The sequence below is a fragment of the Blennius ocellaris genome (assembly GCF_963422515.1).
Source record: "Blennius ocellaris genome assembly, chromosome: 19".
Taxonomy (NCBI): Eukaryota; Metazoa; Chordata; class Actinopteri; order Blenniiformes; family Blenniidae; genus Blennius; species Blennius ocellaris.
This window is the reverse complement of record NC_137668.1, coordinates 3404251-3423657: the sequence shown is the minus strand read 5'-3', so window position 1 is coordinate 3423657 and position 19407 is coordinate 3404251. Positions and strand designations below refer to the sequence as shown.

Sequence of the window (19407 nt, the reverse complement as noted above, 5' to 3'; positions counted from 1 at the left end):
CGCAGAGCTCAAGCTCACGTTGCACAATTGAAAGGAAATTATTATCCCCCGCCGTGGCTGATAGGCCCTGAAGGGGGATCTTGAAACAGTCTCCGTACGTCCGTACGTTCGAACGTTTCTACCTATATCTCGGCAACCCCTGGGCCCACAGTGACCAAACTTCACATGGGGATACATCTCAGAGGGGGAAGGGATACTATGGTGACCTTGACCTAATTTGCATATTAAGTAGGTCACAGGGTCACGAAGTGCTTAGAAACACATTTTGGGCTCTGGAGGCCTAGGTTTTTGAGCTCGGGCTCTGAAATTTTATACACACATGATACACACTCCAGGGATAACCTCCAGTACACCAAGTGACCTGACCTTGACCTTGAAGATTGGTAGGGTCTGAAGTTTGCTCGTCATGGTTGCACAATACATGTATTTTCATATAAACATTTCTCCTCATTTCTCAGCAGTTCCTGGGCCCACAGTCACCAAACTTCACACATGGACACTCCACCTGGGGAGAAGGGGCACCATGGTGACCATGACCTAATTTGCATATCAGGTCACAGGGTCACTAAGGGCATAAAAAACACCTTTTGGGCTCTGGAGACGTATTTTGACATAGCTTATGAAGAAGACCTTTCAGATTCTACATAATTATCTACTAGGACCCATGGAACACCCTCTAGTGTACCAAGTGTGCTGCCTTAGAGCTGCTTTGTGAGAAAATATAAAGCCCTCCGGCGGGGGATTAGCCCAGCAACGGCCTTCTTGTTTTAGTAAACGTTGGCGATAGTAACGGTACTTCCTTTTGTTGTCCGGCGTCACGAGCAACAACGGGACGCCTCCGCTTCAAACGCTCCACATGGAAGTTGTGCTGGTGTGCTATGCTAGCTCCATCGTGCAAAGACTGCAAATAACTCTACCTTGACACGTATGGCTGCGTTTAAAGTGTCCCCACTCCTTCCATGTGGGGATGCAGGCTGCTGCTGAGCCTGAGAGCTGGTTGGAGACCAGTTTCGTTTTCTATGCTGGTTTGTTTTGGTCGCTCACATGCATGTGGCGAGTGGGCGTGGCGACGCGTTGACTTGCGGGTTTGACCTCAACGGTTTTTTAGAACCGTAGTAGTCGATGTCATCAGTTTAGTTCAGCCCTCGTCCTGAATTAAACTGCTGACCAAGAGTCTCGCTGCACCATCACGTCCAGAAAGTGCGAGATGAACACAGAAAACTGTTGTCGGTGGAGCTTCTGCAGTTTTTCCAGTCTCTTCCAGTATGACTTCACAACATCTCCAACGATCTTTTGTTTAAAGGTTGTTTATCAGCAAATGGTGGTCTGAGTGTCCTGGGATCAGCAGAGCTGAAACTTCAAAGAGACTGAGTTGAAAGAGGTTCCCAGTTCTGTTCAACATCTTTTCCCTGTGAACTGATACTGCGACCAGTCTCAACCTCCATCAAGGAGAGCTTTGAAATGTCAGTACAGCCTGTGACTGCATCAGATGTCACGCTGTGGTCCCACTGCGCCTTCCGTGCCGGCCTGGGCTGGTACGGTACCGCGAAGCACACCCAGACCAACTCTGTTACACCGTCTCACCACGGAGTACGGGTAACATGTAGGCGGGTTTGTAACGTCATTAGGCAGTGAGCTCAGGACCGAAGCCGAAGTTGCAGCTGCAGCTCCACAGCCGTGCAGGTAAAGCCGAGAGTCTCCGTCCTCTGTGACACAGCTTCAACTTTCTCAGTCCCAACAGGAGCGTCCAGCTCCCGCTGAATCTCCTCCTCCTGTTACTGAGAGGAGCGTCTGCTATTGAAACAACAGGAGGGTTTAAAGCCAGTGAGTGCTTGTCCAGAGTGACGAGCCTCACTGACCAATCAGCAGACGCTGCACTGGAGCTCCACCTGTTTCATAGTGCGAGCTGCCTCAACGGAGGGGGGCCGAAAAATCGTAACCATTGGCTACAGTTCTTGCGGTAACATCCACAACTTTTGTCAGTTGGGAGGTGAAAAAAAAAGCCGCCACTCTGTCCCGGCACATACTGTGCAGACTATGGTGATCTGTGGCGCAAGTCAGAGGAGAAGAGTCATCAAACGGGGAAAGTCATGGATTCAGTTCAATTCAACTTTGTTGACATCGCGGCAAATACAACACAGTGAGTTCAAGACACCAGAGAGAGACGGACCAAAACAGTCTTTTGTTTCTCCATCAATCTGAAAGTTTCCCCTCCACATGGTATCGGTGCAGGAAACATGTGCATCCACATGATACCATGAAAACGACTCCCAATGATGTAGTACATATGCCAGACCTATACGTGGGCAAGGCACAGTTCTTTATCGACCACCATTCAAACATCTCACCTCACCTCTGATGACATACTTTAAAATCACACCACAAGAGCAACTGACACAAGGCCTCAAAATAACCTCACCTCACCCGAGTGGTTCTCCTCATTCGACATACCTTAATACTCTGATCTCTCCTCACATCACTTCCTGTCTGTCCTGCTGGTCTCAAACACTCAGATCTCTGGAATCAGACTCTTAAGGTCCTGGACAGAAAAACCTTCATCTCTTCACTGTAACTTTCTTAGCAGATACAAAATACTCAGTTTTGACTGAAACTTAATCATATATACTAATTTAAGAGCCGTCGTTGGGCTCCACGGCTCACAAGAACTGTTTCTTCACCAAAACGTCCTCCACCTTTACACAAACTGCCTTTTCATTTAAAACCTCCAAACTGTGGAATCAGCTTCTGGGCAGTCTGAATCTGGAGACTGGAACACGTTTTTCTAAAAACCTAAAGAATCACATTATGGGAAAGCAGCTGTGTCCCAATCAGTTCATTTAAGTTTAAATTGTCCATTGCGTGTTTTGTATAATGTACTAGCACCAAGATTTGTAGTATTCTGTCTGAATTTTTGCAAACCCGGTGGTGAATTGGAATGATTATTACTAAATTTAAAAATGCATTAATAGTCTTACTTCTACTACTGTAGGCGATATTTATAAAGTGTATTTGAATGCGGCGTTCCTGCCTGGGGAGTACAGCTGGAAAGCAGCAACAGCTCGGTCTGGTACAAAGCATCTTTTCTTTAAGATGAACATGGTCCCTGGCAAATAAATCAACTACAATAAGTCAACTCCGTGCATCCAGCTCCATTAATCCAGATTAAAAGTGGATGATCAACTACCGACTAATGAAAGCTCGGCACCAAAGCAACAATTTATTCACAAAATGTTTGCTAAATACGGAATTTTCAGCTCAGCTTCATCTTCCAGCTGCTTTAATTTGTCTTCTTTTCCTTTGCTGGTTCAACATGAGAGAGAGAGTGAAGCTCAGTCTCCAGCTGAAGGTGAGCTAAACACACCTGAAGCTCAGGAGATCTACCCTGAAGTGGTGGATGCTCCTCAGCAGAGCAGCTCTTCAACAACTGGTCTTCATTCGCAACGAGTGAAAAACCCTGGATGAACCACAAACGTTCAACATCATTGTATAAATAAGAGACAAACCTTTGTCTGCAGTTTTCTGCCAGTATTCATACTAGAACTGATATTTAAGTTATATACATGCACATTTCTGATGTGCATCAGGCATTGTGACACCGGTTATGAATATTAAGATGCAGTGACAACGTTCTTCTTCAATATGCTTCAGAAGTGTTCATGGTCCCATGCTTCCAGCACTGGTGGAGAGTTTTCTTCACATACTGATGACGTCTGAAGCTCAAACCCACCGGGCTGCTGGGACATTCTCAGCCTGTCCTCCCTGCTGGACAAGACTGTTTCTGAATATTCTCCCTCTGTGTGTCACTGGCACCATATGGACACACACACACACACACACACACACACACACACACACACACACACACACACAGTGGACAGTTGTTAATGTCTTCACAGCTTCATTCACACCTGACTACACGTCCTTCACCTCCTCACTGTGTCTGTCTTCACACCTGCTTCCTGTCTAATGAAAGAACAAATGAAATGGTGATGATGATGATGATGATGATGATGATACTGTGGCTTCTTCTCATGTCGTCTTCAAAGAAATGGTGTTTTAACGATGGTGGAGAAAGGGATGAATGTATAAACAAATAATCAACTGAACCACCTAAACCAGCAGAAAGGCCGTTTGCTCGTTAACTGGAAGTATTTATTGCAGAAGATGTGGAATTGAGTGGAACTAGTTGCGTGTCATACATCTGTCATCAGCAGAACGTCCAGGAAAGGTGGCTTCACCAGCACACCAGCACACTGACCACACAGGACATGACGCCAAGTCTTATAAAGAGCATTATACCAATAATGTACCTCTCTTCTGCTTCCTCTGCTTTGCCACTGGTGGTGTGATGAGGTATTGTAATTAGTTTTGTCCAGATGCCGTATTGTTTAATTGAGTTGTTTCTGCTGGTTCCTGTTCTGAGGTTGTTTGAGGTCACTGGTTCCTCCAAACCCCCCGTTTGGGCTGCAGTGCAGGGAAACACCCTTTCGTTTGGGCGATGAGAACATAAGTGAGCAACATCTCTCTCTCTCCCTTGAACACCTCGGTTTCGCTTCCTTTACACACGATCTTTCTCGCAGGCCGGGTGAGAGGACGTGATGTAGAGCGCAATGCATTCTGGGTAGTAAACGAGCAACGTTTCAGGGCCTCTGGTGTGGCTCTATATGCACTCTTCACAAAATGTTATTAAAACACCTTTTTCTTCCTTGAATTGTGTTGCAAATCAAACCGTTTTTAAAAGGTTTCTTATCTCACGATTCTAACTTGACAGATGTGTGATTTAAAGTAAAGGAAGATTCAATAGTCCACTGAGTAAGAAGTGTGCCTGCTGCATGCTGCCTTTAACTTCAGCTAAGAACTGTTGAGGTTCTCAAGTCTCCTCTTGGTGAGGTAACATTGGTGAAGCCTCCAGGTGGAAGTTACTTGGTGCAACATGATGGAAGGTCACTATTCATAATTTCACATCAGTAATAATTGTCATTTCAAACGTGTTGTTTCTGGATACAGAATTGAGTATGTAGTTTGTATTGTGTGACACCTGAGAGTGGTTTGAATGTAGAAACATAAACATGCCAGCCAATGCGGCCGATGTTTTCTTGATTCATGTTGGATGTGATTTTCCTGCTGTATACACACAGTGACATGGTGATACTGCTGACACAGCACAACGGGTTCTAAAGAATGATCACGGAAGAGCTTTTCTGCCTTTGGCTGTGCTGGATCACAGCAAGGATCCTTCCTCAGTCCTTCCTCTTCCTCCTGCTCACCGTTTCCTCTCTAATGTCTTGGCCTGGACAGGAAACCACTAAATTGGTTGGCAGTGCAGCTGGAGATGAGGTGGCTGCAGGAGGAAGCCCCGTCAGATCAATGGCCTTTGGCCTCCTGCACATTTATCACACACACTTTCACATATTTTTTTAAAAAACTTTGTTCACACACATCCACACATATGGGCAAAGGAGAGCAAACGTGAACTTTTCTTGTCTTAGCGCACCAAAGCGTAGGAGCATGGCCGTACACACAGAACTTTTCTGTGATTAATTAAACCGTATGGAATAGCAGAACTCCATAAAGACATCATCAGGAATCTGAATCTATTCGCCTCTCCTCGGCATTTAATTGGCTTTAACAGTTCATCACCAGAGCCACACACACACACACACACACACACACACACACACACACACACACACACACACACACACACACACACACACACACACACACACACACACACACACACACACACACACACACACACACACACACACACACACACACACACACACACACACACACACACACACACACACACACACACACACACACACACACACACACACACACACACACACACACACACACACACACACACCTTCCTTGTAAATGGGAAATCTTTATTTTGATTCCGAGCAAGAACTGTTAACGGTTGGTTTTACTTGTAGAAATGCGTAATGAAATGGTTTTCTCAGTGTGTGTGTGTGCGCGTGTGTGTGTGTGTGTTGGGGTTGTGGCCTCTCAGCTCCTGCAGCAGGAGTAATGAGAGTATTCAGCAGCCTCTGGGACCACATGTCTGCTGCTGCTCTGTACGGTGTCATGGCTTCCTGCTCACACTCAGGCTGCAGGAAGCTTTCAGGAGCTTCACATTTTACACTGTGATGTGGATGCTGAAGTGATGAAAAGCAGGCTGACGCTGCATTGATGAATACAATGTGCATGTATGAATGTCCACACAAAGTAAAAGAAGAGTTGTTGTGGGGCCTAACGAGAGCAATGGTGGAGGGCTGCTGGGTTCACTACCAAGCAGAATAAACATGGTGACATTCTGTTGTCACTTATCTTTATTAGCCAACGCAGTACAGTGCAATGATGCAGTTTCTCTCTACACAACCATTTTTGAGTTTGTAAACTTCAAGTGAAGAGAAAAAAAGCAAAGCAGACCAAAGTAAAGTAGCAACATAGTATAGCAATAAATAAAACAACAACCCGGCAAGCACCCGAGAGGTTAGACTAGACAATATATCAAAATAATAAAATGTTGCCGTAGACAATATTGTAGTCAGTCTTTAAGACACATCCACTTACGTATATCTCCCCTGTATATTGATAACATATATACATTCCTTATCGATTCATGTATAAAAATACAAGGGTAAACAATAATCCTAAGTACCAGTGACAAACAACAAAAACAGTTGAAACAGAAAGAAGTAACTCCACAAATCCTCTCCATCCAAAACTCAGATACATGGTACAGTCAGTTTCCAGGATTACAGGTACAGTACATGGGACGTTTACCGGCGCGCGCTTGATGACGTTTAACAACAACAAATACAACACGCTGGACTCGTGGCTAAGAAGGAGAAGCCCGGTGAATGAAATGTCCGTGGAGGACTGGAGGCTCCACCAGGCCCTCTTCCCTGCTGGACCAGTACCTGACTGCACCCTGCACCAGTGTTGACAGTGAACCAGTGTTCAGCACTGGTACCAGTACCTGACTGCACCCTGCACCAGTGTTGACGGTGAACCAGTGTTCAGCACTGGTACCAGTACCTGACTGCACCCCGCACCAGTGTTGACGGTGAACCAGTGTTCAGCACTGGTACCAGTACCTGACTGCACCCTGCACCAGTGTTGACGGTGAACCAGTGTTCAGCACTGGTACCAGTACCTGACTGCACCCTGCACCAGTGTTGACGGTGAACCAGTGTTCAGCACTGGTACCAGTACCTGACTGCACCCTGCACCAGTGTTGACAGTGAACCAGTGTTCAGCACTGGTACCAGTACCTGACTGCACCCTGCACCAGTGTTGACGGTGAACCAGTGTTCAGCACTGGTACCAGTACCTGACTGCACCCTGCACCAGTGTTGACGGTGAACCAGTGTTCAGCACTGGTACCAGTACCTGACTGCACCCTGCACCAGTGTTGACGGTGAACCAGTGTTCAGCACTGGTACCAGTACCTGACTGCACCCTGCACCAGTGTTGACCGTGAACCAGTGTTCAGCACTGGTACCAGTACCTGACTGCACCCTGCACCAGTGTTGACGGTGAACCAGTGTTCAGCACTGGTACCAGTACCTGACTACACCCTGCACCAGTGTTGACAGTGAACCAGTGTTCAGCACTGGTACCAGTACCTGACTGCACCCTGCACAAGTGTTGACAGTGAACCAGTGTTCAGCACTGGTACCAGTACCTGACTGCACCCTGCACCAGTGTTGACAGTGAACCAGTGTTCAGCACTGGTACCAGTACCTGACTGCACCCTGCACCAGTGTTGACGGTGAACCAGTGTTCAGCACTGGTACCAGTACCTGACTGCACCCTGCACCAGTGTTGACAGTGAACCAGTGTTCAGCACTGGTGCCAGTACCTGACTGCACCCCGCACCAGTGTTGACAGTGAACCAGTGTTCAGCACTGGTACCAGTACCTGACTGCACCCTGCACCAGTGTTGACGGTGAACCAGTGTTCAGCACTGGTACCAGTACCTGACTGCACCCCGCACCAGTGTTGACAGTGAACCAGTGTTCAGCACTGGTACCAGTACCTGACTGCACCCCGCACCAGTGTTGACAGTGAACCAGTGTTCAGCACTGGTACCAGTACCTGACTGCACCCTGCACCAGTGTTGACAGTGAACCAGTGTTCAGCACTGGTACCAGTACCTGACTACACCCTGCACCAGTGTTGACAGTGAACCAGTGTTCAGCACTGGTACCAGTACCTGACTGCACCCTGCACCAGTGTTGACAGTGAACCAGTGTTCAGCACTGGTACCAGTACCTGACTGCACCCTGCACCAGTGTTGACAGTGAACCAGTGTTCAGCACTGGTACCAGTACCTGACTGCACCCTGCACCAGTGTTGACAGTGAACCACTGTTCAGCACTGGTACCAGTACCTGACTGCACCCTGCACCAGTGTTGACAGTGAACCAGTGTTCAGCACTGGTGCCCACATCATTGATGAGAAGAGAAATCTCATACATTGCTGAGATGCTGAGATGCTTGTATTCATACAGAACAATCTCCCTCTTACACATGAGGACATGGGAAAAGAAATAGACCAGTTATATGGACGAGTCAACTTCAGTCTTTGTTTTTGTTGCACTTTACAGGAGGGCTGTTTTAATTTTGTGAGCATTTCTGTGCCTTTCTTGTTTATATTTGCACTATTTTGTTACTCTTAAAAGAGATTGAGCCAGTTTGAGTCTATTATTTGACAAGTTATGTCCAGTTATTCATTCATTGACTGTTTACAACTAATGGACTGAAGATATGCCTCTTCCTTTTTTTATATTGTCTGTGGTGTTGTTGAGTTTGTTGTTGAGGTTTCTCTCTAACACTAAATAAATATGGTACTTTTTTCCAGAATTTAAGTTGTTCTCTTATTTTTCTCAGTGTGTACATTTGGAAAGCCATGTTTGATTCACATATGCATCCAGTGGGGCATCACAATAAAATGAGGCATAATGTGTTAATTCCACAGTAGGAGATGTTTTATGTTGTTGTTACCTAACAGTTTTGATGTAAAAAGCCAGCATATATCGGTATCGGTGATATCGGTATCGGTGATATCGGTATCGGTGATATCGGTATCGGAAATTAAGAGTTGGACAATATCGGAATATCGGATATCGATAGAAAAGCCAATATTGAGCATCCCTACATGGTACAGTCAGTTTCCAGGATTACAGGTACAGTACAGGGTGCAGTCAGTTTCCAGGATTACAGGTACAGTACATGGTACAGTCAGTTTCCAGGATTACAGGTACAGTACATGGTACAGTCAGTTTCCAGGATTACAGGTACAGTACAGGGTGCAGTCAGTTTCCAGGATTACAGGTACAGTACAGGGTGCAGTCAGTTTCCAGGATTACAGGTACAGTACAGGGTGCAGTCAGTTTCCAGGATTACAGGTACAGTACATGGTGCAGTCAGTTTCCAGGATTACAGGTACAGTACAGGGTACAGTCAGTTTCCAGGATTACAGGTACAGTACAGGGTGCAGTCAGTTTCCAGGATTACAGGTACAGTACATGGTACAGTCAGTTTCCAGGATTACAGGTACAGTACAGGGTACAGTCAGTTTCCAGGATTACAGGTACAGTACAGGGTGCAGTCAGTTTCCAGGATTACAGGTACAGTACATGGTACAGTCAGTTTCCAGGATTACAGGTACAGTACAGGGTGCAGTCAGTTTCCAGGATTACAGGTACAGTACAGGGTACAGTCAGTTTCCAGGATTACAGGTACAGTACAGGGTGCAGTCAGTTTCCAGGATTACAGGTACAGTACAGGGTGCAGTCAGTTTCCAGGATTACAGGTACAGTACAGGGTGCAGTCAGTTTCCAGGATTACAGGTACAGTACAGGGTGCAGTCAGTTTCCAGGATTACAGGTACAGTACAGGGTGCAGTCAGTTTCCAGGATTACAGGTACAGTACATGGTACAGTCAGTTGTACAGGAGTACAGGAGAGTTCCACACTAGAGGGCTGCTGAGCAGTGTATTGTACAGATATTTCCGGCCTCTATCATTAATGCCGTTGGGTGTTACACCAAGAAGCACCACTGGAGGGTCGTGTGAAATAGTCTGTTGGAAAACCACTTCCAATGCCTCAAATACTTTTCTCCAGAATACAGTGAACTTGGGACAGGTCCAAAGTATGTGAGTGAGGTTAGCCATATACAGTACATCCCACACTTCCTCCAACAGGACCCAGGAGGAGCTTGTCCCATTGTCAACATTATAAACAAACGAATGATCATCTTCCATTTGAATTCTCTCCATGTATTTGGGTTTGTGACCGAGTGAGCGTCTGTACAAAATATCCTAAAAGTTTGCACCCAGTTGTTTGGTGTAAAGGAAAACATTGGAAAGACAAATAAAAAAATAAAATAAATACTTTAAAATTAAAAAAAAAAAATCATTACCTGGACAGAGTCTGCTGATTGTTATCAGACAGCATATTCAGGATTCAGGCTCCGGAGATGGGACGATAAAGTTCTGGACGTGGTCCATGGCCTTTTTAGGATCAGAAAATTCCTTTTCTTCATGCTTGTGTGAGATCCTGAGCCTCGTGGAGTCCAGAAGTCCGTAGCGGACTGGTCCTCCTCCTCGTAGCCCCTCCTAATGTCCATCAACGCAGCTCTGGCTCTGGCGCTGCGGGATGTGTAATCAGGAAAGATGGCAATCCGTTTTCCGTTGTATGTCAGAGACTCTCTCACGGCCTCTCTGGATCTCCGCAGCGTCACCATCACCTTGGTGATGATCACCTGGGGTTTTTCACCGTCTCCTGGCTTTCTGGGGCGAACGTACGGTCGATGTCTTGATCCATCTGTAGCACGGCCTTAATCACTTTAGAGCCGCTTCAGGTGAGCTGGAGCCGGGTTCTCATCAACGCCGGTTATCTGGATATTACCGTGTCTCATTCTGCCTTCAATGTTCTCAAAGCGGTGGGTCCGAGTTGTCGCCTGGCTCTAGTGATCACATACTGTAGTTTGTAGTGTCGCCACCTCGTCTGACCACGTAGACTAGGGGTGTCCAAACCTGGTCCTCCAGGGCCCCTGTCCTGCAGGGTTTAGCTCCTCCCACTTCCAACACACCTGATTGCAATGACGGGCTCGTTATTGGGCTTTTTCACTGCCTTGGTGATGACATCATCATTAGATTGAGGTATGCTGAAGCAGGGTGATGACATCATCATTAGATTGAGGTATGCTGAAGCAGGGTGATGACATCATCATTAGATTGAGGTATGCTGAAGCAGGGTGATGACATCATCATTAGATTGAGGTATGCTATACCTCAGCGAACTGGCACAAGACGGGATGCGGCATAGTCACACACACACACACACACACACACACACACACACACACACACACACACACACACACACACACACAAAGGGTCGGTACTTAAGGGAAGTAAACTTTACGGCATTTAAAAGTTTTTAAGAGTCGGTTCTTTGCAGAAGGTTGAGAGTTCAGGATTGCGAGGTGAAGATTCTGACGGCTGAAAACTCCACAGTGAGAAATAATCTGACGGGAGGTTGAGGCTCCTGGGGGTTGATGGGAAATGACCTCTGCTCCCGGATGGCGAAGCTCGGTCTGAGCAGACTATAGGCCTTGCTGCCTTTCAGCTCAACTTCTATTTTTGAAACTTTTCCGTCATTTCGGTCAGTGGGACTCACATGTGAGGGCGAGGTTCTATGAGCTCTTTAAGGTGGGTGTCCAGTGTAGAACAGCTGTTTTTTTTAACAAATCACATTGTGTAACAAATCACATTCGCCCTGTAGGAGCTCTGAGAGAGACGTCTTACCCCAGGTTGTGCTCTCTGGCGCCCCCCAATCACAGCATTTTAAAAGTATTCCAACACAATTTAGGAAACTAACACAAATTGTAAGCTAATTTGAGACATCGAGAGCACTGTGAACTCACTCCATGAGCAGCATGAATGTCGGTTTCGGTTGGTCATGAATGTGATGATTAACGTGAATAAAAACCATCAGTAAATATTGGCTCTCATCATCTGTTAGGCTGCATTATTTGTCCCTCTTCACTTTGATAGAATTTCCCCTTAATGACACAGTGACTGATCGTTCCCTGTGTACCTGTCTTCTTCCCTATAGATCTTTCTTACCTTCTCTCATCAATCAAAGCTGTCCACCCTCAATTATGCAAACAGTAGCTGGTTATGACGGCACTGAGTGTGCTGCTCTGGCCACTTATTGACTCAAACTTTTCTGAGAATGTGCGCATCTCCTCCAGCGGCCTCAGTTTGTCTGCTCCCAATTCACCGACGGCTACAAATATCTTTGAAATAGACTTTCGAATGAAAATTATTTTAAATACTAGAAGTGGTATTTTTATGGAAGTATATTGAGGACATTTAAATCAGTAACAATAGGGAGAGACCATAATTACGTTCCTGAATGAAATGTGCGACACATGGTCTACAAGTTCAGTCAGTCTTTTTTAACAATCTTGAAACTTTTTTCATCACTGCTGGTTTGTTTCTTCCCTGTGTGTGAGATTTACTCTGCTCTGTCCACCATGCAGTTTGTTTTTTTTTGACACACTTGATAGTAAATGAAGTACCGGCTGGTTGTTTACACTGATCAATTGATCGCTTCTTTTTAAATAGTTTTTACTCTCCGACCCTTTACTATCCACAACACTAAACACAATACGAGCATTATTACTGTGTTTGGTGATGATCTCAGAGAAGAAAGATTGTCTGGCCCTTTTCAATCCTAGGATATCCATGCAAAGCGTTTTTTGTCGACGTCCTAATGAAGGTGGAGCTTAGATCTTCTCCTCCTGCGCTCTGCATGTCTGTGTTTTTTGGGCCTTAACCAGTCTATTGTTCCTCCATGGGGCTTTCCTCCTATCACACACTACTTTAGCTTTGACTGGCGCTATGCTATCAATACTGTTTCTAAGTTTAGAGCTGCAGTTCTCTACAAGCTGCTTGATAGAAGCTGCATAAGAGTGAACATCTGGCTGAAGACTCGCCGTGTGTTTTCATCAATGTGACGTTTTCTGATCAACTCTGTTTTACTTGTACTGCTGTGAGCTGAGAACGAGACGTTAAATGAAACAAGGTCATGGTCAGTTACAGACACATTCCACTGAGATAGAGACTATAAAGGGGCCATATCATGTAAAATTTATCTTTTAAAGGTTTTCCTATAGTCATAATCGTCCCCATACCTGGAATGTCACTCCAGAAGTGAAGAACGTCTGTCGTCTCGTTGTCTGGCTTGTTTCATTTTTTCTCAAGTGTGTGCTCCAACGAGCAAATGGGAAAGCAAACCCTTGGTATCGTCACCAGGGTTTTTAGCCAAACCACTGTTACAGTCCGTCTCCTGGTTCTTGGACCAAACCATTGTTACAGTCCATCTCCTGGTTCTTGGACCAAACCATTGTTACAGTCCATCTCCTGGTTCCTGGACCAAACCACTGTTACAGTCCGTCTCCTGGTTCTTGGACCAAACCATTGTTACAGTCCATCTCCTGGTTCTTGGACCAAACCATTGTTACAGTCCGTCTCCTGGTTCCTGGACCAAACCACTGTTACAGTCCGTCTCCTGGTTCTTGGACCAAACCATTGTTACAGTCCGTCTCCTGGTTCTTGGACCAAACCATTGTTACAGTCCATCTCCTGGTTCTTGGACCAAACCACTGTTACAGTCCGTCTCCTGGTTCTTGGACCAAACCATTGTTACAGTCCATCTCCTGGTTCTTGGACCAAACCATTGTTACAGTCCGTCTCCTGGTTCCTGGACCAAACCACTGTTACAGTCCGTCTCCTGGTTCTTGGACCAAACCATTGTTACAGTCCGTCTCCTGGTTCTTGGACCAAACCATTGTTACAGTCCATCTCCTGGTTCTTGGACCAAACCATTGTTACAGTCCATCTCCTGGTTCCTGGACCAAACCACTGTTTCAGACCGTCTCCTGGTTCCTGGACCAAACCACTGTTACAGTCTGTCTCCTGGTTCCTGGACCAAACCACTGTTTCAGACCGTCTCCTGGTTCCTGGACCAGACCACTGTTACAGTCCATCTCCTGGTTCCTGGACCAAACCACTGTTATAGTCCGTCTCCTGGTTCCTGGACCAAACCACTGTTACAGTCCATCTCCTGGTTCCTGGACCAAACCACTGTTACAGTCCGTCTCCTGGTTCTTGGACCAAACCATTGTTACAGTCCATCTCCTGGTTCTTGGACCAAACCATTGTTACAGTCCATCTCCTGGTTCCTGGACCAAACCACTGTTATAGTCCGTCTCCTGGTTCCTGGACCAAACCACTGTTACAGTCCATCTCCTGGTTCCTGGACCAAACCACTGTTACAGTCTGTCTCCTGGTTCCTGGACCAAACCACTGTTTCAGACCGTCTCCTGGTTCCTGGACCAAACCACTGTTTCAGTCCGTCTCCTTGTTCCTGGATCCTACATTGGCGCTACATTGGTGGAACCAGTGACAAAATGACGTGGCTCCTTTAGCTCTCTGACAATGGAAACACTACCGGTTCTCTGGCGGTGCTCATTTAAGAACCGGCCCTGAACTAGAATCTGGTTCTATCAAGTGGAAAAGCCTTAAAAGCGAGTTTTGTGAGAATTGTGTTGCCCAGTGTCTGAAGGCAAGGTTTGGAGCCGAGGACTTCAGACATTCAAAACACTGATGAGGCACAGAGGAAAAGTTCTATCCATCTTTCTACTGCTTAAATCCTGTTGATGGTGCACCCAGTCCCATCGGACGCCTCGACACATCGCCACAACAAAGGACAAGTTCATTTCAACTATTGTTGCTATATAATGAAAATGTGTTAGACTATTACAAATGTGTGTAACTTAGACGAGAGGTGGATAATAGCAGATATTTTGACCAGACTATAGCCCTTGATGAAAACTGAAGGAATCCTTATGGGATGACAGATTTCACATGATTTGCTCCCTCAAGTAGATGTTAAGATATTTCAGTTGACAGACATCAACAACGAAGCTAGCATGGCTAAAACCTGTCAACTGTCTGGATCCTGGCTGCTCCGGCCAACTCCCAGTAGATTGGCATCATTGAATTCCCAGTTCAGAGTGATGACAGGGGGAGAAGGAAGAATGGAGAAATCAAGACACTTGAAGACACTTTCCCTCTGTGGAGTTGAGTTGAGCTTTGCTCGAAGGACAGACGAATACACTGCCCATGACTTCCTGAGTGTCCACTGTCACACGGCCAGGGGAATACCTGAGCTAGTGTAGATGTCTGGCTGGACCTGGGACGGTCCAGCCCAGGCCTCCAGGTCAGAGGGGCGCTGAGGTTCTTCAACTTACATTTCCTCCAGAACCTTTGTGAATGGACACTTTTTAGCAGAGGACAGACCCGGGAGACTGCTCCACTCGGTTTCCTTTGTATTGCTGTGTTTACAGGTCTGCCTGTGTTACTCAGTGTAATGCTTTGTGTAACTCCCTCGAGGCACGGACAACACAAGTGGCTTCCTTGGTACTGGTTTATTTGAAGAGCCCTCCAAATCCACCGTGAAAACTATCACATACACACATACAGCCACACAGTATTAATGATTACATCAACAAAGTAAACATAAACATGAAACACTCGGAAAAGTAGAATACAGAAAATACATTAAGTACCTCGTTGGCTGCGTGCCGTGTAAAGGGGGGTTATCTTTAGCCTCCGGATGTTCCTTGAACGCTTCACACTTTGTGACCACTTAAATTGGTCCTTAATTTCGCTGGTTTTCTTAATACAGCAACATGTGCGTCTTCACCTTCTCCTGGTTTCCTTCACTCTCTGGAACGGCGCAGCAGTACCCCGCATATCAAAGTAAAAGTGGTCTTTTCAAAATAAAAGTTGACAGCACTCTTAAGGCCCACAAATACACAAAACACCTGAAACATGTGCCAAAAGACAATAATAGTATAAACTGAGATCAATTATGACTATCAGCTACACTTTGTTTTTATGTTTGTACTGTAGTGAGTTCACTGCAGCTTGTCCAAGAGATGTTTCCTCTCATCCATTTCAATATGCATCACACTGTGTGTGTGTGTGTGTGTGTGTGTGTGTGTGTGTGTGTGTGTGTGTGTGTGTGTGTGTGCGTGTGTGCGTGTGTGCGTGTGCGTGTGTACCTCCCCTCTGGATATTACAATATATTATTGCAACTTTATTTATGATAAAAAGTTTGAACTTTGTTTCTAGAAATATTGAAATCATCACATGCCATCAATCATGAACACATTTGGACCCGCTCTCTCATGACTTTGGTTTCACCACAAAAACAACCAACAGCACCCACAAGTGGCCCGACATGAGGATTGCACCATTTTCAAAATGTTCTCATGTGAACACAAGACCTTTCTGAAAGGAAGCGTCAGGAATGTGGCGCCTGTAGGAACTGGCTGAACGCTGTGAGAAAGGTTTGAACCTGTGTCCTCTTCCCTCTGCGGGCCTGACGCTGCTCCACGTGTGACCATCAGCTTTGTCTTGTGTCTTCTTTCTGCAGTTTGTATGGCAGACACATGCAGGCAAACCCAGAACCTCCCAAGAAGAGCAACGACAAGAGTAAGAAGATCAGCCGTAAACCTCTGGCTGCCAAGAACAAGTGAGGGCAAACAACCACGACTGCCTGCGCCGCTTTCACCCGCTTTCTTTATATTTCTTTTACACTGAGATGTATTAAGTGTTTTGTTGCATATTCATTTGATGGAGTCATTCGCTCTGTGATCATCACTCCTATGAATTGAACAGGAAGGTGTTGGTAATGTGATGATGATGAGGTAAATTGATTGCTCTGTATGTCGTTTGGTCTGAAACAGCAAATACAGGTCCAGTTTATTTATGAACTCAAGTCTGAGAAAGGACACAGAATAATAAAGCTTTACTGTAGCCTCAATCCATTTCAAATATTTACACTTTATTCCACATGTTGCTGCTTTCCTCCTGTCTGCTGAGTCAGCAGCATCCTGATCATCATCACACATCACTGTCCACTTTATGAGGAACACCTGACTTTTACCTTTTAATGTGTCACAGATTAAAGAAATTAAGACCAGTGACTCCTGTAACGTGTTAATTAGCAACGTGTTACTCTCATATGAACACTCTCATATGAAGTGTTGCTCTTATATGAACACTTTTCAGTAACTCGTAATCTTTTTCCAAACCAGTAATCAGATTAAAGTTACTTCTCTGAGTCACTGTGTTGCTATTGCAGCGTCCCACAGGTCGAGTTTCTTATCTGCAAAGCTGCTTTATTGTTAAACACAACCTGCTGCGCCTCCATTCTCCTCCAAACTGAGACACACTGCAGCTCACCTGACCCGCCCCCTTCTACACTCTCAGCCAATCACAGGCCAACCTGCTCTGATGGTGCGTTCAGGTAACGCTGAAGGATCGGAACCAGCCATTGACATCAATAAACCTTAACATTGGAATAATCAATCAATCAATCAATCAAAGACTTTATTTGTCTGAAGTGGCCAATGAAAGTCTCATAGAGCAGGCAGTGCAAATAAATAAATAAATAGTGCAACGACAGACTACAACTACATCTAATAGCAGTAATTGTAAAAATGTGACGATAAAAGCATGAGTCAGATATAAACACAACAAAGAATGACGGTTAAAGGTTAAATATGTATAAACATGGAGCAGGAGGCAGGGATCAGCAGTTTTTATGTTCAGACGATGGGGGGGGGTCGGCAGCTGCTGAAAGTAACTTGTAATCTAACTTTGTTTCTTTTAAAAACAAGTAATCGGTGAAGTAACTAAGTTGTTTTAAATGAGCACGTAGTAATCAGTAATTCATTAGTTTGAAGGTAACTATTGGTGGTGAGGACTCCTTCCTCAGCTCATGTGGACAGAAGCACCTTCACTTCACTGTTCGTTCCTCATAAAGTGGACGCTGGATGCTTTTCTACAAAAATGTAACTATGAGACTGATCAACAAGATATTCTTCTTCTGTATGTTGCCAGGAAGGTTCATGGTGTTTCAATACAAAGACTTTGATGGACCTTTCATGTTTTCTCTGTTGTGCTCAGTGTAATGTGAAGCACCTCAGTGTGTGTTGGTGCTTTACTTCACTCTGCAGGGTGTTGGTACAGGAGCGCCGGGGCTCCGCCTCTTCCATCACATCTTCAGCTTTTGGAAAACATCATTGTACTTTTTCTGTTTTTTTTTTAACTAACTATAAACCAGTGCCTTGCTGTTCTATATGACCACTTATTGAAGCTTTAGGGATGTGTACTCATCTTTTTGAACAAATACACATCAAATACATTATATTGACTTGAGTTAGTTCACTGCAGGTTGTTCAAGAGATGTTTCCTCGTGCACACACTCCTGATGAGACCCATTGATCTTTCCTCTCATCCATTTCAATATGTATCACAATATATTGGCTTTTATTCTTTTATGCTGCCGGGGTGAAGGTCATCCTGAATACACAATAAAGAATGTTGAATTTGTTCACCTTCAATGAAAACGCTTTCTTCAAGACGTTCACACTGTGTGTGTGTGTGTGTGTGTGTGTGTGTGTGTGTGTGTGTGTGTGTGTGTGTGTGTGTGTGTGTGTAATTCCTGAATTTTCCTCCAGTTCTAATCTTATGAGCAAACAAAACAATATTGAAAAATGGATTATCTTGTGTTTTGCCGCCTGACACACACACACACACACACACACACACAGTTATCCTAAACTGGGAGTAAAATAATGAACACTATTTCGTTTGAAGCACATTACAGGCTGAAATAGGATTTGAATTATTGTCCACCACTGGTGCTTTGGCCAAACACCACCACTACTCCCCCACCACCACTAAGCCAGGTGAGCTGGTGCTGCTGTTACTCTTCCTTCATGGAGAGTGCCGGCTCTCCCTCCTCTAGTACTCTGGCTTTGCCCGGAATGGCACCTCTTTCATAAAAATAGCGCAACATAGGCTCTAATGTGTAAAACGACCGCGGGTCTGTACATGCTGGCTATTGTCGTCATGCCACTGTATGGGAACCGGTCCGCCGCTCACCGAGGACACACGGCTCGTGTGCAGGAACGTCTGGCTCTGCCTAATTTGTTGGAGCAGCGTGCTGTGGTGGAGGGCCTGCTACACGCCGCGCCGCTGGGTCTTTGGAGCCAATTTACAATATTCAGCCATTTGTTGGATAAAGAGAAAGCGAACCCTGCTTTGCATTGTTCTCCTCTTGTGTCGGGACGTCCAGTTAAACCCTGGACCCATGGTCCTGCCCGTGGCTTTACTGCAGCAAGAGGTAAAGGCGACACCCAGTCTCAGTGTTCCGGTGGTTCACTCTGGCGCTGCTCTCGCACGAGATCATTTCACAAAAAACTGTCTGCCTGGGATACAGACTGTGTTCTCCTT

General features: G+C 45.5%; 1 protein-coding gene across 2 annotated transcripts in view; it reads left to right on the top strand.

The window, feature by feature from the left end:
- Positions 1–18518, top strand: part of rsu1 (Ras suppressor protein 1) — a 42182-nt gene extending 23664 nt beyond the window's left edge. For both annotated transcript variants that reach the window (XM_080514772.1, XM_080514771.1), the window contains one exon: positions 16538–18518. In XM_080514772.1, coding sequence (XP_080370898.1) covers positions 16538–16640 — 103 coding nt within the window. In that variant the 3' untranslated portion in view covers positions 16641–18518. The remainder of the gene's footprint in view (positions 1–16537) is intronic.
- Positions 18519–19407: the final 889 nt, after the last annotated feature.